Source organism: Polistes canadensis, unplaced genomic scaffold (genome assembly GCF_001313835.1).
Source record: "Polistes canadensis isolate GaletaPanama2010 unplaced genomic scaffold, ASM131383v1 scaffold_86, whole genome shotgun sequence".
NCBI lineage: Eukaryota > Metazoa > Arthropoda > Insecta > Hymenoptera > Vespidae > Polistes > Polistes canadensis.
In genome coordinates this window covers 182,338-206,397 of record NW_014569633.1, presented here as the reverse complement: position 1 = coordinate 206,397, position 24,060 = coordinate 182,338, and the positions used below count along the sequence as shown (strand labels likewise).

General features: G+C 31.9%; 1 protein-coding gene across 11 annotated transcripts in view; it reads right to left on the bottom strand.

Annotated features, from left to right (window-relative positions):
- LOC106786863 (venom dipeptidyl peptidase 4) overlaps positions 1 to 24,060 on the bottom strand; it is a 247,255-nt gene that overhangs the window by 52,179 nt on the left and 171,016 nt on the right. For all 11 annotated transcript variants that reach the window (XM_014748711.1, XM_014748718.1, XM_014748717.1 and 8 more), the window contains 2 exons: positions 13,423 to 13,517; positions 11,228 to 11,302 (listed from right to left, as the gene is read on the bottom strand). In XM_014748711.1, the coding sequence (XP_014604197.1) occupies positions 11,228 to 11,302; positions 13,423 to 13,517 (170 nt within the window). The remainder of the gene's footprint in view (positions 1 to 11,227; positions 11,303 to 13,422; positions 13,518 to 24,060) is intronic.

Genomic DNA, 24,060 nt, shown 5'->3' with positions numbered 1-24,060 from the left:
CAAATCGAAACATTTGAAGGCACCATGGAAAAGAGAAATTGAAAAAGGAATTTTAATTTAATCTGACTGTCGTCGAATTAAACGCGTGACTGGTAATATATCAAAAAAATATTCTTAATAATCAATAATATTAATAATAATAATATTTTAAATATTTCTTTTTTTTTTGGTTATTTCTTAGACCGACCGATATCGATTCACAAAGAAAATAATCTCTCATCTCGGATTACGTAATAATTTATTAATAATAACGATTAATATTACTACGTAGAACGTCGAAGCCTGAATATAATATGTTTTTCGCGTATTAATAAAGTTTCATGAACGTTTGTGATATTATTTACGCAATGCTGCGAATTTTATTCGTGAGAAATGCGGATGAAAAAATTTTTTAATATAGTATAGCGCGCGGGAGCTCTCCTCTTGCTTGTGCGAAACGAATACGCGTGTGGTTTAAACGCGTGTGGTTTAAACGCATGTAAGGGGTCACTCATGCGAATCAAAACTGGAATTCCACAATTTCAGTATAAATATATTGTCAGTTAGAACACAGAGAGAATATGTATTTTTTATATTCCATGTTAATATCCTGCAGCTGTTTCTCATTTCTGTCGACGTATATATACAGAAATATTCAAAATGCATCTACATTTTCAATGAATTTTCTATATTATTTTCGTTATTTTCTTTTTTTTTATGTTATAATTGATAATTATTGTCAACGGTCTAGCCACATTGGATTACTACTAGTAGTAGTAGTAGTAGTAGTAGTAGTACTTTATCAAAAGAAAAAGAACAAATTGACGAAATTTGTTTTAGAAATAAAGGAACGGGGGATAATGTGAACTATTATAGAGTTCGAGTTTTCGCAGGTGACACATGAAAGGTCGCATGTCATAGCGTTTTAATGTACGCTAAGCTTCGGATTAATTCTTCGTAGTGCTGGCATTGAAGCGGCCATGGGGTATGCTAGGTGAGTAGACTTCGAGTGCAGATGACCGGTCATTTTTTAAGCGTTCATCACAGCCGGCGACGGGAGCTGGGAGAGGTAGATGGGTATGGGTTCCTGTTCGTTTCCGAACATTCACGTTTTCTGTCGTTTTCGTCGATTACTATCGTATGACGGATACGAATATTTCAACGTCCAAGTTGAACCATTTTTTTATTTTTTTTACTTTTTTTTTCGAGGGACGAGGAAGGGAGGATATTCTTCAAATCATTTTCTTCACGTAGGCCTAATCGATTCGATGTAAAATAAATCGTGTGGTTCGTAAAGATTCGTTTAATTACGATTTACGTCATTAAAAAATAACGGTAACAGTAAATTTCCGAATAATTCGATTAATTTGTTACGCGTTGTACGAATTACGGTTTATTGGAAATCACGTTGTATGAAAATATGTCTCGTATAACAAGCAAATTTCGCGTTTGTCAATTTTAATCAAAATAATTTACAATTACTTCGTGGGGGGGGGGGTGAGGGAGGAAACGTATGTATAATATATATTAAATATAAATTAGGAAAATAACGAAAATAATTTCTTGAATTATTCTCGACAGGAATGCAAATACAAAATATTGTATTTAATTAAACGAAACTCTATAAGTGAATTAACGAGAGCAATAAATTTATATGTCTAATGTTGGTGTATCGATTTATATCAAAGAAACAACTTTGTCTACGTATTCGTTCGCGATCACATAAATGTGCCCATTACTGGGTACGTGTTCGATCCTAAGTGCACTCTCTTCTCTATACACCGTAGAGTTGGATGATAATCATTAATCTCATATCGTCGTGCGGAATGCTTGAGCATGAAGCGGCTTAGACATCGAATAACTGAAGATATTTTCTCTTCACCTCTCCCCCCCTCTCTCTTTCTCTTTCTCTCGTCTATACACCTATATACATACGTGACAACGTTGAACGACACCATCGCTATTCACATTTATCCCACTCGGAACAAATCACTGCGACGATCTATCTGCCTCGCTTCGTTCTATCTTCTACCATTTCTCTATTTTCACATTCTCTCACTCACTCACTCTCTTCATCGAGCTTTGTTCTATTCCGTTCTCGTTTCGTTCCGTCTATATGTGTATACATATACACATATACAAATATCAACGAAACAAGTCACAGGAGCATACTAACACGTACGCTGTTCACAATACCGACGAGCAAGCTCGTTCTCTGGAATTTAGATACGTTAATGACATTGTTCGAAAGCCAAGCTGTACAACCGAGCAATCCTCCCCTTTCTCCCTTTCTCACTCTCTCTCTCTCCACGTGACAAGGGGTGTCGGATTTGGATTCGTTCCTTGCTACCGCATTAGCTTGCATCAAGTTAGATTACGTCAACAGTTTTGTTTGGAATATAAATATTTGCATATGTTTGTTTGATCGTTCATAGAACATAATTTTTAAATGAAAATTATTTGATTGTAATATAAATATAATGATTTTTCTTTTTAATAATTATAGATGTAAGAGGACTTTGTTCGAAGTATAGAATTAAATTTGTAGATTATTTCTCTTATACTTTTCCATATAATATTCTGATTAATTTGTTTTTCTAACGAAGGATTAATCGATATAACATATAGGAGAACGTGATTTGCAATAAACAGTAGAGGAAATGAGGATAATTGCAACAAGAATCAGTACTTTCATTCTAATTCTTGATGTATATTGTTCACGTTAAACGACCAAGGCAAACATTCAAAATTTCTTTTCAAAATCCATACGCAACATTCTATCGAGCCGAAACTATCTGGATTTTTCAATGGCTGAACTCTAAATTCGATTTCCGTAGAAACTTTTTTCTATTATCTTTTGTGTATTTTCTTTTGTCCGTTGTACAATTAATATAGATTTACAAAAACAAATATCGAGAATGTTAAAAAATGGTTTTTTTTAAAAATACCAATTTTATTTTAGTTTTATCATTCAAAAAAGGTTCGAACATAATTTTACATTCGTGATTACTTTCATACATATTCATAATACATACAGAATAAATCTTATAGCTTTAACTTTAACTTTTACAAAGTTTTTAAATGCCTTGAAATCAATAAGAGACATTCAAAAAATCTTAAGTGTTAATATGATTGTTCACCATCAGAAACGTTTTCGATAGTTTACATTATTTACTTGTCGATGTATTATGGGGTTCCATATTGAGTAAAGTTACCTTTCACGTATAGAGTGTCCTAAAAAATTAGGAATGTATCAAGAGAATTCTATAGAACAATTTTTAAATATATCTATTTTAAAATCAAGTCTATCAACTGTTTAACAAATTTTATATAGTTAACAGTTGCACTTATACAATATAATTCATAAATAGTACAAAGATTAGAATTATTTGACCAATTAAAATCGCGTTTAATTATTTAAGAATGATTTTATAGCACACTTAAACCTACTGTAAAGGTTAAGTAGATTATTTTATGTTTTATATGATAAATAGCTTAAGGACCAACTTTAAAGACCCTGTGGTGTCGTAGGTTGGCCATGACAGTTACTGGTTGTTCTACCAGATCCCCTCGATACGTTCCGGAAGTATGGGTCAAACCTTTTGGGACACCTTCTATATAGCTACATACATACATATATATATATATATACATATACGTACATATATGTTCTGACGGTAAACGTTCTTCGTTTTCCCGAGTAAACAGCCTTCACATCGTAATTGATTGACCTCCTATATTCCTCGGAGTATCATTATGCGAACATGCAGCCATCCTCTGACGCCTTCAAAGGTTCCTATCCATTTTCCATTAGTATATTAATTAATTAACGTACGACTTTGGCAACGGTCCGAAGAGTACTTATTCTTTTGAAGCTACTGCTGCTACTACTATCATCGTCTTTACTACCCGATAGAGACTAATGTGAACTCTCCTGAGAATAGAAGGAAACTATGCGATCGTAATTTCTGTCCGATGTCTTTTTACGTAAAATGATTAACGAGCGATTAAAAGACATCGATATACGGAGGAAAGGGAACTTTTATTAAGTACCTTCATTTTAAATCTTTCCTTTATGAAGCTTCTTGGCCATCTTTTGGAAAGTTAATCGCTAATAATTGTATGTATGTGTGTGTGTGTGTGTGTGTTAAACACGACGGTTAAATTGAATTACTCTTATTATTATACCAATCTAGATTTTATTCGTCATATATATGTTTATACATATATATATTTTAGATTGTATATTACTATCGTTAAAAAATGGTACGAGTTTATTACGTAATTCAAATAATCATGAAAATAATCGACTCCGTAAATGCTTTTGTAAAATTATCTGCAAACGAAATCGTACAAAACTATTCGCGATATTGACTTACGTTCTACCTTTATTATTAAACTAATGCATCAATAAAACGATGAGAGATTTATTGGAATTGTTGATATACTGTGAACAAATATCAAAAGATTAATTTTCACGTTCCTAGATAACGTTTGCGGTTGCAACACCTAGTTGATGGATCATAGAAATTGGAGAACCGACATGATGGTTAGTTTCTGGTGGTTTGTAGGCTGGTGCGAGGTACAATTCGTTAACTAGAAATGCCGAGTTTCAAGTATTTTGTTTGCAATGAAGAGAAACAACTAGTAAATCACTATAATCTAAAACATTTCTTTCTTTTTTTTTTTTTGTTTTGCATACAACACACACGCAAGATCAATTTTTTCTAATTATTTCAAATCATTTGAAATATTATTCGTTCAATTAAATGGATAACAAAATGTCATCTAAATCCTGTTTGCTTAATGTCCCTCATAAAAAAAAAAATAAAAAATAAAAACAAGGGACATATATTTGAATGGTAATCGTTGAAAGTAAATTGCAGGATATTCTTGTATTATCCTCTCGAGTTCAAACAATAGCGCGACGGCGTGCACGTGTATTGTGATCGGTCATTTCGTTTACACTCCGAAAGGTAGTTGCAAACATTTCGTTAGGATCACCGAGCAGTTTACACCGAAATCGTTGCTCGTCCCGTTTGATGGCGATGTCCGATTAATGTTACGGCCTCGAGAAACACATGTGCGTAACTACCTGTATATGGTTCTCTCTAGTACTCATGGGATTCGTGCGCACATGGCGAAATCACCACTTCCTGACGTTGAACGATTTTATGCCATCGATGTGTTGTTTCTCTCAGAACGTTTCCGATGTTGACACTGTAAATACGTTATGCGTTTTGACAAATGTCACTTCCGTTTTATATTCCCAAGTATACTACTCTTGTATTATATACGTACATACGTAGATCTATATATATAGAATGTATTTTATATATCTTCTATTTCATTTCCACATGAAATGTGTGTTTCTTGTAAAAATTCAATAAATATCTAACGTCACATTTTTGTCAAATCAGCTATGTATTTTATATATCATTTTCGCGACTAAAAATCTCAAAATTTAAAATAATTATAATTGTATTTAAACGTATTTCAAATTTATTTCCTTTATTTTCTATTATATACGATTTAATGTCAATTGAATTATCTTTTTCATATCAAAAAAATATTTCTAAGATGTTAATTTATCGATAATAACTGTTAGATATTATATGATTCAAAGTACTATGAACTATAGCTATTATTATGGATTCTAGTAATTATACTGAAGCATTTAGAGCATAAATTTTCAATTGGGGAGAATGAAAGGGACGATGAAAATACGTAGGAATGCATGGATAAGATAGGAGAAAGAGAAAGAGAGGGATAGAGTAAAGTACACGAGAGTTTGCGAAAGAAAAATTCGATTGTGAACGTTCCTTGGGAACTCGCCAAGATCGTTTCTCCCAAGCGGGAGGAGACAATTCGAGTAATTCATAATTCTATTTCAGTAGATGCCTGGTAGGTATGCGGTTATTGATTTCTCTGATAGAAACTGAAGAATTTAATATTATAGAATTACCAAGGCTCTTATATTTAATCATAAAGAATATAAAAAAAAAAAAAAATAAAAAAGAAGAAGAAAACGTAACGTGCAATGTCGTTAGCAATGACGAAATTAAATCGGTTATAGAAGGTATTATTATTCTTCGTAAAAAGAAAAAAATTGGATAGGAAAAAGAAATGGACGTCTTTGTCGAACAAGAATTATTACAGTCAATGGAAAAGACTTTGAAATAAAAAAAAAACACGAAAAAACTTGAAAGAAAATTATTAAGTACGTGAACAAAATTTCGAATGAAAAGTTTCTATATTAAAATCAATTAAATTTTACATTAAGAAAAGTATTTAAATTAATGCTTGCTTTGTTCTAGTTTTCTCTTTAAAAAAAAAAAAAAGAAAAAAGAAAAAAAAATACATACTACGAGAAATATTTTATTATTTCGTCAAACGTAATTTCATTTAGATTATCCCGCAGTTTGTGTAAACTCGAAATAAAGAAAAACCTATAATTCGTCTTTAAATGTGATAAGTATGTTTTACCGCTATTATTGATCTCTACTACTAGCTGCAACGTAAACTTATACTACTTAAACTCGTTAGTAGATGTTATTGACTCTTACTACTTGCAGTGGTCGTTAACTCGGACTGCTTACTTTCTAAACTCCAATGCATTACCTACTTAAAGTTAACGATAACTTAAGAAGACATGTTTCAGTTAAACGTTAAAAGACTTTGTTTCAAAAGTTGTTTACTTGAAAATATAGATAAGAAAAACAATATCTTCTTTCATTGGAAAATAAAATCTGATTGTCACAACACATAGACAATATATGAAGCTAATTAACTTTCGTGCCAATATCGATCGTTAGTTTTTCCCCCCATGTATTAAATTTCATATAATTTGAGACTAAATATATTATTATTTTATATGACCTTTAATGTTTTAGAAATTTCTACAAAAAAATACTCTTATCGTACAATATTTTTATTTCTAATATATACGTAATACGATTATTTGATCATCCTACAAAATTTATTCCACAAGAAATGCGATATTATCAGATAATAATTTGATATTTATATATAAACATTTCTCATTCTTTCTTTTTCTATCGATATGAAAAAAAAAAATATGTTTTTTTACGAGTTTTCGTTGAATATTATAATATAATAGTCCATCGAATAATCGCGAAAGTAGGAAGTATTGTATTATTCTCTTGTGCCTGTTTCTCTCCAATATCAGCATTTATATATCTGATAATCCTTCGGCCGTTAGTGACATAATCCCATGGTTTTGCACCGACGGGGTTCGATTAAAGATTGATAGCAGGTATATCGAATGAGTTAATCCTCACTTAATATTTATAATAGAAGCTAAAGGTAAATATAGAAATAAAAATATTAAATAATATAGAAATAAAATGTTCATATGATATATATAAAAATATCACTCTTCATGTGAATTTAAAAAAGGATTTATATTAATTAGAAATAATCGAATATATTACTCTATCATTATTATAAATAATTAAAAATGATTTTTCTGTTTTCTTTCTTCTTTAGAAAACAATAGAAATAGCAATTACAATGGTAAATAATTATTTTTAATAAGAATCAGAATGAGAATAATAAGATAACGGAACAAACATTAATCGATATTGTATATTTTTGACTAACTAAATAATAGTCAGAGGATATGCATTATTATTTTTATATTTAGAAGTTGTTTCAACAAATTACGAACTGTTGTCCTATTTTGTATATTTCGACGCCAGATGCTTCATATCGGTGGGTATTCCATTACGTCGATAACCATTTCTACAGATTATATATCGAGCTTTAAACTCATAAATACAAACTACAAAATTTACTTCGCTTTAAATTGTTTGGTAAATTCTGTAAATTCTCTACTGTCTATTTGAACATGATAAGGCGTTAATATAATCTATATTCCTAAAATAAATATTCCGTAAATTCGTATTCCTAAAATAAATCATGCAAATTTATACAAAATATATTTTATATATATATATTATAAAAAGAAAAAAATACTTAAAAAAAGATATTTTTGGAAAACTGTGTCAAACTATCGAAAAGATAATCTTTTAACTCGATATTTCCAAAATGTTACGAATATATTGGATTCAATTGAATCCTCGAGAGAAATTAAAAGCAGGATCGTTCATTGATCAAAAATCGTTAAAGTTGAGTATCCCAAGAGAAAGTATTACTTTTTTTGTATATTCATATGATACTGCTTCCGGACCCGGGTGACATGATTTAGGATTTCACATGCAGCAGTAAGGGTCACTGACCGCAGATTATTGTCATAAACGCACGGAGGGAGATGAATTTATGTAAGAGTCAATTCTGAAAATGACATGCACGTAAAAAGAGTGTTCGATTAAAATGCATTAAGTATTTTTGTTTTTAGTTTTTCTCTTTTTGACAAAAATTAAATTATCCCAATATGTATAGACGCAAATTGAAGAAGATAATTATATTGAAAATAAAAACAAAAAACATAAAGGGAAAAAAAAGTAATTACTTACTTTCTCATTTAAATTATTTTCATTAACCAGAGTCAAATCAATTTATATTTTCTGATTGAAGATACGAATCGAATTTACTTAATTTTCAATACTCCGGATAAAACGAAATATAATGTCTCGTTAATACCGATTGATTGAAAATTATCGGTAATTATCTTTACCTTTGTTCTTGTTTATTTATTAACTATCCTCTTGATTTTGTTGACCAATCTGAATCTACATTGATGTCTTCTATTGCAATTATCAATAGTAAATAAATAATTAGTAATTATATGTCGTTACCGATATTCTTTTAGTGATCAGATAAAGTTATGAAATTAACTAGAATATTTTTCTCCCCAAACTAAAGTTCCCTTTTCACAAACTAAAGTTCCCTTCTCCACCTAAATTATTTAACGAACCCCATTAAAATAACCGAGGTCAAATCACATGTTTTAACGATGAAATGAACACGCTAACAGTACGTATTTTTTCATATAAACTGTTTTACGAATATATTTATAAATTATACGTTAAGAACAAATTTGTCATGATGCTCGTTCGTATATGCGTTTATATATACGCGTGTGTATATGTGTACGTGTGTGTATTTATGAAAGAAAATAAAAAATTAAAGAATGAGTAGGGGAAGAGAGAAAATGAAGATGACAGAGATATATGTGCACACACAAATACACACACACATGTATATATCCATATATGTGATATATATATGGCATAGCAGTAATGTATGCAATTGGGCCGGCTAGCATGTACGTTCTGTTGTTGGTCGAGAATGGTCGGAAGTGATCGTAGGGGTTGGGTTAGATGAGGGTAGAGGAGGATGAGGATGAGTAGGATGAGATGGAGAGGGGGAGGGGGAGAAGAGAGGACGACGGTCTGCTCGTACACAATCGTAGAATCCTATAGTCTCGGTTGGCGTTGCGCGCGTCAGGTATTATATGGTGTTTAGTTTGCCTCGTATCGTACGTGAGCGCGTCAGCGTGCAAGCATACACAATGTGGTTTGACTTTCCACACTCGCGATTACACCGAATTAACTTGATATGCAAATATTACTATACGAGCAGAGTATTTAACATCGTTTCACTCGGCAGCCTATCTAACGATATGACGTAAGCCAGTTGATTTAACTCAACAACATTTCAATAAACGTCTCAACTTAATTCGACTTAATAACGACATTTATTTGTTCTTTTCCAGTTTGAATTTTTACAATAGAAATTGACCTTTAAGCGGTTCCATTTTTCCCGAACTAACACGCGTAAGCACCGAATATACATATTCGCAAAAGGAACTTAAACGAACGAATCGAGTTTAAACGATCGCCAGAAATAATCGAATATTCGAATTCTAGTAGTAGCCGGGGTTAATCGGAATAAATGAAATTCCTCTGGTTGTACGTTATATCAGAAAATTAACGAGAACTCGTGACGAACTTTGGAAGATTTTCGAACGTTGGAAGATCGAACCAATTACGTTACCTTCTCCTAAAACAAGCTTTCACCGATGGGAAAAAGTCTTCTCGTTTTTCCCCTCCCATTCTCTTTTCCGAACGTAGCCTCCTCGGTTGCTAGAATTCATTGTCAGTCGAGCGAATTTTATTATCTACTGGTAGCAGGGCTACGTGGGTGGTTCTGAGCAGCAAGACTTGGTGCTACTTGTACGAGGATTGCGGTCCTTTACCCCTCGAAAATCTACACCTGCCACATGACTACCAATTTTCTTCAATGCGACCAAATTCTCTTTTCATGTTGAAGAATAGTAGGTAGAATATAGAAGATAGAAGAAAGAAAAAGAAGATGAAGATGAAGAAGATGAAGAAGAAGAAGATGAAGAAAAAGATTTGGTAATATAAAGGAAAGGTTTGGCTAGGGTTTTTCGGCTAAAGTAGAATGAAAGATAGATCACAAAATGAAGAAAGCAAAGTTGGGTGGGTGGGTGGTTGGTTGAGCTTTACTATACCACTATTTTCGTAAGTCCCCAGAGCGTAGCAGCGAAAGACTACGACACAAAGACCAGCATTGTATGTCAACTGCTTTGTTAACAAGAACGCTGACCTTTGGGTTTACCAAGCTTCGCTTACCCTCACCTACGAGCCCGTTCGTCACATTACTGACAGCACAAAATCTCGAATTATCTGCTTGAATGCAATCACAGACCATTGTGTTTTCGGTCCCTACCGCTGATCTCTCTCATCTCTTCCCCCCCCCCATCTCCCCCTTCTCTCTTACATCAAATCCATTCGCCCCCCCCCCCAATCCCTCGTTTCCTCGTTCGCGTCCTTTCATTCGCATGCAAATCGCATTGCGGATTACGCATGTGTGCCTGCTATAAGCTCGCACGCGATAATCTTTTTTAATGGCACCCCCGGACGATAGCTGACATTTTTCTTTTTTTTTCTTTTTTTTCATTTTTATTTTTCATTTTTTTCACGTTCTTCTATCTCAATTTTTTTTTTACAAGTCGAGTATTCTCCAGCGGGAGGGCATTTTATTCGTTTACGATCGATCAAATATCAGATTTATTGGTTTCATTTGTATTCTAATCATTTTAAATGAGAAGAAATTTTGTTAATTAATGTATGATGTGCTCGTTGGTATCCTTTGAAAATTTCTTTTCTTTTTTTCTTTTTTTAATAAGAAAGATAAATAATACGGTTTTTATATAGAAACCCTTTTAGAGAGATAATTATGATTAATGAATCACGAAGTTTCGGTAATAGGATGTTATATATTTGATAAAACTTACCTTTTGGTAATTAATAGCAAGTAGAAGATATTTCCGATCGGCAGATATTTGATGATCAAAGCTGGACAAGAGAGCCTGTAAATAATTAAAAAAGAATATATAAAGATAAATATAAATTAGAATAATTTTTCTCGTGTAAAGAGAAAAATGGTTGAAAGAAAAATAAAATCTAAGTCCTTTTCACGAGAGTGTAATTATCGCAAAGCTTCACACACACAAATATATATATACACATATACACCCACACATGTCTGGGAATAACTCGGAAACTTACGGGGCTGTAATTTCGATTAATAATTCCAATTAACTTGTGGGACCTACCGGCACTCATTAAGCGTTATAAATCGTGTCGCGCGAATCGTGCACGAAATTAAAAAGTTACTTCGAGTTATAAAACGCTGGACGCGTCAACGAGTTTCGTAAAAGGAAGAAAAAAAAAAAAAAAGGAAAGAAATAGAAGAAAGGAAATAAAAAGAGAAGAGAAAAGGAAGAAGAGGAAAATTAAATAAGAGAAGTGAGATAGAAGAAGCACCAAAAAAAAAGAAAAAAGAAAAACAGAGAAAAATATCATTTCCACAATTTTTATACAAGTAGGCGGTAAAGAAACACGTTCAAGTTTTATTTTGGAAGATACTCGAAGTTTTTTTTTTCCGCGATTTAATGAAAAACTTTTAATAAAAATTCTTTATTCGAAATGAGATCCTATAATAATTGTTTTTCTCTCAGTTAAACGAATTGTTTTTCTAATCAATGTCACGACATATATAAATATAATTCAGGTTTTTTTTAAAACGATACGAAAAAATTATCATGCTAGTGCATTCAAAATTCTAGGACGTAAAGTCAACAGTTTTACGTCGATAATTGAGAAGAAAAAGGAATAAAAAAATAAAAAGAAAATATTACATCAAAAGTTAAAGAAAGTAAGCATTAAATTCGTTAAAACGAGATTCGAATAGAACGCGATTGTCGTTAGGCCAACTCGCCAACTTCTTCTAATCGGCTTTAGTCTTTTCTCCTTGTTTTAAAATCGTTCTCGTTAAAACAAACCCAGAACTTTGGACTTTCTTCCCTTTTCCTTACGAAATATACTTAAAACCATCTCGCCTTTATCTCGGCTTAATGCGTCAAGTTTATCCAGAACGGTTTATACCAGTAAAAATTTATTAGATAAAGACGATTAATAATTAATCAACGTGAATTAACAAAATCTACGTGTGTTCTTTTCTTTTTTTTTTTTTAATACAATTAATAAGAATATTTAATCAACAATATTTTATTTTCATTAGAATTAAAAACACAATATCACAATAAATTTTCTTAATAATCTTTCTAACGATATAATTCTTTCTCTCGAATGTTATAAAAAATTCGGAATATTTTTCATAAAGCTTTTTTTTTTTTTATTTCTACTTCGTATTCCGATTTCGAACAACGATATTGAGAATAGTTCATAGGTGCGATCCGATATTCATGGACGACCTGTTTCCTTTTATGTTTATTACTTTTGTTTTTGTTTTAGTTTTCAATAGCACATATAAGAAATACATATATCTAAATTAAAAATAGCCGCGCGGAACAATATCGTAAGACCAGTCATTAATCATCTTCTAATGGTCGACCCGCGGTAAACGGTAAGGCGTGTTGCCAGCGATCAATTACTCACGTCACGACTTGATAAATAACGAGCAATTACTGTAGGATTCGTCTGTTGTTCTCGATTCCCGAGAAAGCTTGCGAGAGAGGGTATTACGCGAATTACCGGATGAATATCAGTGATGCACGAAAACTACGTGATTCCACGTATCAAAAATATTTCGATTTACTCGCATATCTTTTTTCTCCTCTCTTGTTTTATATATACACGCACCATTATTCTTTTTTATTCTTTTTTTGCTTAAATTTATCATTTTTTGCAAATGAACCCGAGAAGGTTGGGTCTATTTCAGATTAAAAAAAAAAAAGAGGAAGCAATATTTCGTTTGATCGATCGATCGAGTTTTTACCAAAACTAATGGAAAACTGATAAAAATTCGAAACTACGTTTTAATTTTTACCCGATGAATTGGCTAGCGGAAAGTTTTTCTCATTTTATTTTTCTTTTCTTTTTTCCTTCGCGTCTTTTTCTTTTGAGAAAAAAAATAAAAAAAAAAAGGTGACAAATTTAAAGCATATTTAAATTTTAAAATACTTACGGAATTTGTCATGTCAAGGATGATCTTAGAAGAGGCCGATTCGACATTATAGATGACAAGATTCCCAATTTCGTCTCGGTAAAGAATCTCATTTCCTAAAACAGAAAGTAATGATAACGTTGTTAGAAAATTTCTAATCTTTAGAACATTCGTATTCGATTTAAGACAGTGTCAAACAAATATCTTTGAAGTGGACAAAGGAGAGTTCAAGTAAACGAATAATTAAGATAGTTTTTCATTAGTAATATAATATTAATCTTATGCAAGCCCTTAGTACAAACAAGGAAGATCTCGATTGGCTATTTCGACGATTCCCTTCACAATCCAATTGGTAAGACCTCGGGCGTTGCATTACGAGAAACCGTGGAGCATCGTAATGGAGAATCAGAATCCTGTAGAATCCGATAAAGCGGTTGATGTCAACAAAGATTAGATAGCCGGGGTTTGCGAGAGTAGAATTTCTCTGTTGGAGTATGGGAAAATCCGTAAAGCGACGTTTCGAGAATAGACGTTGTTAATCGATGCAACTTGCGTTCGATTTACTTCCATTTCTTTTCCCGTTGTTGTTTCCTTTTCCTTTCTCATTTTGCCAGCTAGTACAAATTACTTTCCCCTTTCTCTTCGTTTTAACCTATGTGTTAACTTACATTCAAAATTAAATCTAAAATGTACTTTCTTTTCACAATCAAAATTACTAATTAATATAATAATTTTAGTATTTTAAAAATGTTATAACTTCAATAGTAATTAACAAATATTAAAAGGATAAAAATATTTGTAAAAGTTTTTAAAGCTAAATAAAATGTATAATTAAATATGTTAGGATATGTTTGATATATAATTTAATTACTGATAATTAACAATCATCGAGTTTCGATTTACCATACATAGAAATGAAAAACCTTTGTATACTTCGATTCGAACGCAAACTTTTTCTTACTCATCTTTTCACATTCAACATTAACAGAGAAAGGCAAACGATTTCTCTCGTCTGGATAGACTCGAAATCCATCGCGTGGAAACATTACGCTCCCGTACTACTTTATCGATGCTTCGTAATTTCGCTCGGAACGATTTCGAAAGAGAAACGTTGGACAGAATGACGGATTGCTGCATAGACTTTTGATACTTATCGTTTTGGAAATGCTGGTAGCATCGATTCCAGAGTGAACGAGCAACGAGTGAGGAGAACAAATGGAAAGAAAGAGTGGTGGGAGATAGAAAACGATATATATATATATAGTATGTCAATGTGTTTTACCAATCCACCCTGTTATTGTACGCTCTTAAAACTACGAATCGTTTCTTTCTTCGCCGGATTTCGAACAATTGTTTTTTGTTTTTCTTTTTTTTTTTTTTCCATGGTTCACTATACGAGTCAGCCATCTTCTCGCCACGTACCAATTCTTTTTTAAATCCGATCTATCGAATTTTATAATATACTTTGTTTATAATAATAATACGAAATGTCCGAGAATATAATCGAATGCGCACTCACTCATAATCGGTGTATCGCAATCATTTTTTTTATTTTTTTTTGGGAAAATACTTTTATACTTAAATTTTAATATCATACCTCTCTCATTGTGTAATATATATATATATATATATATATTATTTCGTATAAATTTACATATTATTTAAAAATGTATCGTCTTTTTTAACTCGTGTTTCAACATCGTTAGCAAATAATTTACATTTATGTTGTTAGCAACAGGCTGCACTTACTTTTTCTCTCACCGACGCCATTATTTACACATTGACATTTCAATTTCCTATGCAAGAAACGAAAAGAGAAAAGAAAAAAAAGAGAAGAAGAATTTTTTCGCGCATCTTATTTTTCCTATTTTTTTTTTTTCGTCGCCATCTAACCGATCGAGAACAGCCCAAGCCTTTGGATACAAGTCATTGACCCGTTACGAAATTAATACAGAACGCTTTCAGGAAGTGGATCGAGTTTAACGGAGCGTGCGACCGAGAACCAGAACTCAACATTGTAAATCCGATTACTTCCGATTAAAGCATCGATTTGCTACAGAATATTACAAGAAGATTACATTCTAAAAACAGAAATGTTTACTAGCAAACCTCACGCAACATTTGCCGTTCGATTGCATTGAGCTTTTTTAATCTTTGACATTCTACCCGAAATTTCATTTTCAAGAAAATTGTTGATGACGTTAAAATGTGTTATGTACAATTGAATTTGATTTGAATATCGTTAATGTCTTTAAACAACAAATTTCTTTTTCATATTTTTTCACGTAGAATTATCCTCTATCTAATTATACTGCGATTACCATCTCATCCTGTATATTTTAATGAAATGTTTATCTATTCACTGCGAAATTCTCTAAAAGTATTATATATTAATTATTTGAATATTAAATTAAAAAAAGGAAAACATAAAATGATTCTAACAGAGATCTTTCATTTCAAAAGAAATTTATATAAATTACGATTATATTTGTATGAGCATCAATTTCAACTGATTGCGATCGTTGATCTTACGATTATTCATAACGTCATTTGAAAGATTTTTAATTGAATGAAATGTTAAAAAAAAGAAAAATAAATAATTGTAAAAACACGCGACACGATCAAATAATATTATTTTTATATTAGATAGTCAATATTTAAATAATCAAATCTTGCTCATATATTCTAGTATAAATATTTGAATAATAATAATCGAATAGAAATAAAGAAAGAAAGAAAGAAAAAAGCAATGTCTTGATTGATTTCAAATGATTTTTCAACGTCAATTTTGAAAGTATTCGTATCAAATAATAATAATTAGAAAAGAAAAGAAAAAAAGCGCAAACTCTGACGTTTAATGAGAGAATCTCATAATGGATATGACATCAATAACGAAAGTCCGTCACGGTGTTACGATTGGTAATGATAGAAGTAGCATACGCATAACGTGATCGACATGGTCGATCGTCTCGATAGACCATGAAATCCAAAGCAGTCGCGCGAAAGCGAATTTCCATGAAAATCGACGAAACGCGAGAGTGAGAAATAGAGAAGGGGAGGAGAGGAGGATGAGGATGAGGTGAGAGATAGAGAGAGAGAGAGAATCGTTACTATGTAACGGTCCTGAGTTTGCGTGTGAATGCGTGCATCCGTGATGGGATTGCATCGGATATTAAAGGGTTACGTAATTCACCCTCTCCCCCATCTCACGAATTATAGAAGGACAAAGTTCTGTACTCAGGATCCACGCCTTTGGACAATACTTTCACAACAATCCATTAATGTTTGTCGATTTAACTTCACCTTATCTTTTTAGAATTCTCTTTCATTTATTTAATCATGTTCGATGTGATTATTTTTCTATTCTTTATCTATATTAATAATCGTTTTGTTTGAATTACCATTTGTTATTTATCGGTTAGTTGTATAAATGTTTTCATATATTTATATATTTTAAAGTATTATATATATTAATGATGTATTATATATATATATATATATATACATTTGTTATTATTCGATGTTAATTAATTGCTATACCATAATACAAATATTTAAATAAGTATACTTTTGGTTATATATAATGTATATTATATAAAATGTAATTACAAGGAAACGAAAAAGAAAATGTTTCGAAGTTTTAATCTTCTTAAAACTCGCATCGATCTTCCTGGATAAAATAAGAAGCCAAAATATTATGCCATGTTATTTAAATATAATATAAAACTCCTCCATCTTAATAATTATCTTCATTGTTCTTCATTAATAATAATAATAATAATAATAATAATAATGATTTTCAAGTATCGATTGACATTTAATATATATATATTTCATTCAATAATTTTCGAAAGTACTGTTACGATTTTTCGACTTTATATATTATGCACACATATATCTAGTACAATACAATTTTTATCAAAATAACGAGCACGTCATTATTCAGTAATTATATTTCAGATCGTATCGCTAAAGATAAAAAACAAAAAGAAGAAAAAAAATAAATAAAAAACAAAGAAAATAAGGAAAAGCCGAATCGTTCTCGATCTATTATAAAAAATTTTTTTGCACGGGTCACTACTACTATTCGTCCGAACATTCGCGTCGTTTTGACGTATCGTTCGTTTCCTTTTAAAGGATGCTCATTACTCGCGTTAATTTATCTCACACCGAACATTATTCAATCTCAACGATAAACTATTTCAACGTTTACGATAATAATTATAACTCCAGTTTTTCATATTTTTTTACTTTGGAAAAAATATAAAAACAAATCGTTATGAAATACAAACGATTAAGATTATCATCATAGATTGTGTTATATGACAACAAAATATGATAACAATACTTATTCGAAACAATGAGATAGTGGGGAAGGGAAGGGGGAAGAAGATTTTGAATTTGGTTCAAACAAAACAGAAGCGTATTAAATTCAATCTATAACCGAACTAGTACGTTTCGTTTTTTTTTTTTATCCTAGAGTAAAAAAAGGAAAAGAAATGGAAAGGGTTGAGGAAAGGGGTGTGAAAAAGATGAGAAATTCGAGAGTTTAGGGGAGATTTATTTTAATAAAATTTTATCCCGTTTCATTTCATTTCATTTCATTTCGTTTCGTTTCGTTCCGTTTCGTTTCGTTTCGTTTCATGGACGTAATATGCTTTTGTACCTGGGCGTCGATAGTAATATTGAACATGAAAAATAGAGAAGAAAGAAAAGATAAAAAGAAATTTCCGTTTTAAATATCGTACAGTTTGACTGAACGATATATCCCAAAAATCTGAATAACAAAGGGTTTCCTTGAACAAATAAACAGATTAAAGCTTATCTTCGTATATAGCGTTCGGACGTGTATTTTCTTTATAAGTAAAAATATATATATGCTTTATAAAATATATGTATTAATCAATCGAAAAAGGCTCGTATTATTCGCTCCGATTCCAATACAACAACAATTGACAATTAGTAAATATATATATATATATTTCGAATATGAAAACGCAATTAGATTAATTATACGAAATAAACATTCATTAGGTATAATTAATCGAAATACAGTTCGATAGAGAAACGTTCGATGACAAAATGATTATACTCTCAAAGTACAAACAAACATTTGTTTTCTTAGAAAAATCAAACTTTCTTGTGTAAAAATTCCCCCTTTTCCTGTATAATAAAAAAAGAAGAAGAAAGTACAATGGGAATATGAAAAAACAATTGGAGATCTCGAAGCAAGGTACTATAATATTTGATAAAAAATATTAGTCGATCGACAAAAACATGAACGAGCATGGCCAAGTTTTGTGATATGTTTCGACATCCCATTTGGTGTGTCCAAATAGATAGAGACAATATTTCGAACGATAAAAGAAGAATGTAAGGGAAGATATATCGAAGCAACGAGTGACACGTATACGAAAAGGGACTGCCCAGTGGGACCTGTTATCAGGAGATAACAATGATTCTCACGGTCCGAAACCGACCAACTGGTAGAGTTCTAGTCACCTAACTACTAAACTACATATATATATAAATAAAACATATATGTATGTATGTATATATGTATATAATATATATATAAAACAAGAAACACTGAGAAATAGAGAAAGAGAAAAGCAAAGCTTTTCGAATCGGTCGTTTAGTTCGTATTGCTATAGTCTTCGCACACCGTTTACGATCATCTCCACGAATCGGACGCATTTCCTGTGCAAGGGAAAACCTCCCTTGGGTATACTTCTGCTACGCTTTTCTGGTTGAAGCCAAAGCTCGTGGACATTCGTGAACGTTCATCGATGTTTCCCCCTGTTTCCGTCTTTCTCTTTCGTGTTACTCCACACACTCGTGGGAACGTTGAAAATTATGGACAATTTCTGCAAACTACCACATATGCGTATGCCTATACAGATATATTTATGTATGTCTATGTAAATATATACATATACTATATATATCTATATCTAGATCCGTACGATTCACCATTCTCGATAGTCCAGCGTTTCCTTCTATAGCTATACGATTGCTATCACGAGCAGGAAACTGAGAGACAGTGCGTGTACCTGAATTTCCGTGTGCGTTCGGGTATAAATAAATGGCGGCAGCGATAGGCGCCAGCAGATCGGTCGATATTGTAGAAAGGAAGAAACCCATGATCGATTATCCGTGGACAACGCACGATACAAACGGAAATTGAATGCTTCGACATTTTTTTATTATCTTCTTCTTCTTCTTCTTTTTCTTTTCTTCTTCTTTTTTTTATTCTTCTCTTATCTCTTTTTTTCTCTTTACCATTTCTTTTTATACCGATTAATTTTCCTCGAGAGAAAATAATCAATCGAATCGTTTTGATTTTAATTGTATATTTATTTTTATCCATGTTTTTTCTATCTACCGTTTATTAGATTGGACAAATTTTCATTTCATTTTAGTTTTTTATAATATAATTTATAAATGATCATTGTCGATAAATTTCATTTATATTTTATTTTACAAATACTGTTTTATTTGCTCGTCTAGACCGGAAAATAATATTTTGTTATGCGAGACGCGCGAATATTTTTGGCCGAATTGTCGAACGATGTTTTTAAAAATAACGACGAGTATATAACAACGATATTTTATATATTTTGATTTATATTAAATGAAAAATAACTGTTTACATTTTATAATTTATCAATTGTTCATCGTCAAATCGTGATTTTAAAAAAAAATAACTTTACGATAGTGAATAAGTTTGAAAAATATTCTACTCCTTTTTTATAATTATTGAAGTGTAAATGAAGCTTCAATAAATTAGTAATCAAAGTAAAACTCGCTAAACAAAAATATAACAACGATTCAAGTAGAAACGTGTTTATCTAATCTAACGAATCGAGTAAAAAATAAATCATTAGACCGGAGATTAGTATCGATTCGATACCGAAGAAGAAGAAGAAGAAGAAGGGGAATGAGGTAAGGCAAACGAATTTGTGGTGGTTGAAGAAAAAGAATTGAGAAGAAAAAGTAGTAGTCTTCCGACGGGACTAGGTGAAAAAGAAAAAGAAAAAGAAAAAAAAAAGAAAAGAAACAGGAAAGAGAAGATGCCCGAAGCTCGGAGGAGCGTATTTTAAGAGGGAAGTTTTGTCTCCGTCTGTAGAAACGGATTTAATCAGTGGCCATTATGCGTGCTCCGAAGTCGGGAACGATACAGCTTTTGCCAAAGTTTCTTCGTGTCTACTTCTCGCGCCAACGATTCGAGAGAAGAAGAGTAGCGAAAGAGTATTTTTGCGGGCGCTGCTGTTCTTGGATACCAATTACCACAACGGGAACTTGTCCGTTGCATTTCTTCCTTCCTTCCTTCCTTCCGTTTTTTTCCTATTCTACCTTAATTAACGGCACTTTTTTACAACAACGGGTCCCCTTATTTAACCGACTTCATAGCTGCCAATGCAGAACCACTAATTAACGCTGGCTAGATCGCAATTCGATCTTCTTCCGGTATTTTCTTTTTGCTCGTCCTATCCCAAGGTCATTCCCAAAGATCAAAAAAGAAACAAAAAAAATAAAAAGAAATGTTCTTATAACGTTACATTTATACGCGAATCCTTACCCTTCCATCGGATAAGAACAAGTGGAGAAACTACTTTTTCGTAGAAAACACAAAAAATACTAAAGTAAAATAATAAGAAGGATACTTGACCAACCGTCTCTCTCGTACGACTCTTATTTACCTTCTCTCGCTTATTCCTTTTATCAATGACTTTTTCAATGAGTTCAACAAACCGAAAAGACATGTAATGAAGAGAAGGTATTGTTTAAAAGAGATTTAATCTTTTGAAAAATGAAAGACTTGTGCGCTGTTGTATATCGCATGACACTGGATTTACAATCATGGGAATTTCGCATTGTAGGCAGTAATTAATAAGAGAGAGAGAGAGAGAGAGAGAGAGAGAGAGAGAGAGAGATACGTGAATGCAACGAGGCAGTACCCTTGCAACTCCCATCGGCAGGGAGATCACGGCTATTGTCGCAAATTGGGGGATCGCGATAGCCGGATATATCTAGGCTACGTGTCCTGTCCCTGTCCTTTCTCACCCCTTCTAGTTTCCTCTATCAGCGTTAATTTCCCTCTACTCTGCTTCCGTCTTCTCAACCACCAACAACTACACAACCATCTACGCCTCTTTCTCATCCACATCCTACACTTCTACGATCCCTCGCGTATACATACCTCCATCGATTTCAGGGTACCTGCTACTAGGGTAAACATCATTTTAAACAATTACAAGCCAAGAACCCAATGAAGCATTGCCAATGAACAGTCACGCTTACGCACCTGATACTGATGATGTTAACCATCAATATTTATTTTATCTTAGGTATGAATTTAATGTTACAATTTTTTTTATCTTAACATTTAAATTGTCTTTTGTTTTTCTATAGTATTTCCGGATTTAAAATGAAAGATATTTGAAAGAAAAATTAATATAATATTATAATATAATAAAATCTATAATAATAATGAGACTATACCATCTGATTTGTATTACTATCATAATCCATATCGTTAGATTCTATACTTTCTGTTTCTATCCTTGATTTTATTATTTTATTTATAATTCTCTTGAAAAGAAAAAGAAATTCGACGCTAGTCCCGTTGACAAGTCTACTTCGTTAAGAACTATAACAAGTTTCTTGATAGATGCGATATAAAAAAATGGTTCCATTAAAACAGGCAACGCGTTCTTTAACGCGTTCAAACAGGTGCACCGGCGGTAATATTTCTTTTGGCCAAGAGTTGATAAATTGGAGAATGGTATAATAAATGATGTTACCTAGCTTGTCGAGAATAAATATAGACTTATGCCGTGGTAAGATAAATGTATATCCTTTATCGCGTTGTATATGTGTATCTAGGATTACCTTTATTTTCTTTAACAGAACATTGCTTGGATGAAATGTAAATCCTTATCATGGAAAATAATGTTGCGGGATTTAATATGAATGAATACATTAAATATATGAGGTCAATATAATACTTTAATTAATATTAATGATACACGCGAATATATTTTTAATATTAATCAATCACTTATAACGAACAAGTACGTTCTCTCTTAAAACTCACCTTTTATATTATTATTATCACATCATAATTAAATATTCTCATTGTATCTAATCTATTAATCCATTTCTAATATTTCACGAGATATATTCATTCACACCGTTATCATTGATACAATACACGTTCACATATTAATCAATTCTCGTACTTATTAAAATAATATTCTGAATTGAATATTTTTACGATTAAATCAATCAATAACATCTAAAATCCTCTTATATTCGACATGTATTTCATGACAAGTATTAAATTCATTCGTTAACGTCAGACGAAACGAATTTAGATTGTTAAATATAATAACAAACTTACGGTTCGTTGACACCCATTGGAAGATTAACTTGCCAAAAGACAAATCGTCCTTATTTTATTCGGGATATATCCTAACCTCAGAAAAGGGGAAGCTTTAGTCCATGCTATATATGAAATCACTCGGGATTTTCTCAAAAGGACGTATCTGAACCGTGGTCGTCGGGGTTTCGAACGAGACTTGGTATAGAAATACGATAAAGGATACAAGAAAGAAAGAGAGAGGAAATGACACACACACACACACACACACACACACACACAGAGAAAGAGAAAGAGAAAGAAAAGTTGAATCGCATTAACGGGTTAGAAATATATTGTGTGGATGTCGGTAGTAGAAGCACCGGTAAGGTTTATCGGTAAACGCATATGGAGTCAACCGCGCACTGAGTTACCTTAATTTGGTGCAGAGTAGATGGCGGCTGTGGTTCAGCCTAGCGTGAAACTCTCATCAACCACTATAATTACCGGCATAGAGTACACCTTTCTCGCTCTTTTCTCTTCTCGTCTAGTCGAATTGCAAGCAGCACGACCACAACCACCACCCCTACCATCGCTAAACTCAAAGCACTCTCTGTGACGTTTTTCTTTTTTTTTTTTTTATTTTTATTTCATTTTCTTCTTCTTCTTCTTCTTCTTCCGTTTCATTCTTGTTTCTTCTTCTTCTTCTTCTTATTTTCTCTTCTCATTTCTCTACTTTTTCCTACTACTTCTTTCTCTGTTTTTAGATTTCCAACATTCGTCCGCGTTCGTTCGATGGGGTTTTTTTTTTTTTAAAACGACACCAACGGAATTTATTTTCTCAAAGCTTTACGAATAATCAAAGAATTTCTATGAGAATTGTAGGAAATCGTTAGACATTATATTGAGTTATCTTTTCTTCTTTAGAGAGTTACTTGTCACACTATGTGATTATTTTTATTCGATGGGAACAATATTCATTTGAAAAAAAAAAAGTAATAGACTCTTTGCCAACGAATGCTTGTTCCGCTATTTAACAATTTACGTGGTCCATTAAATTTTCAACTCCCATTTGATGGTACAATATTTTCTACTTTTCGAATGGAGTAGGTGGTGGTTACATACTAAATCGAAAATTCGGAAATCTGAATTTCATTGATTGAAATGTTATATGAATAATACTCGATTCTCGTTGAACATTATACATTTTTCATTTATATATATACTATTTATATATATATTACATAATTGAAACAATAGTATACCTAATAACAAAGCAACCTCCACCCTGGTGT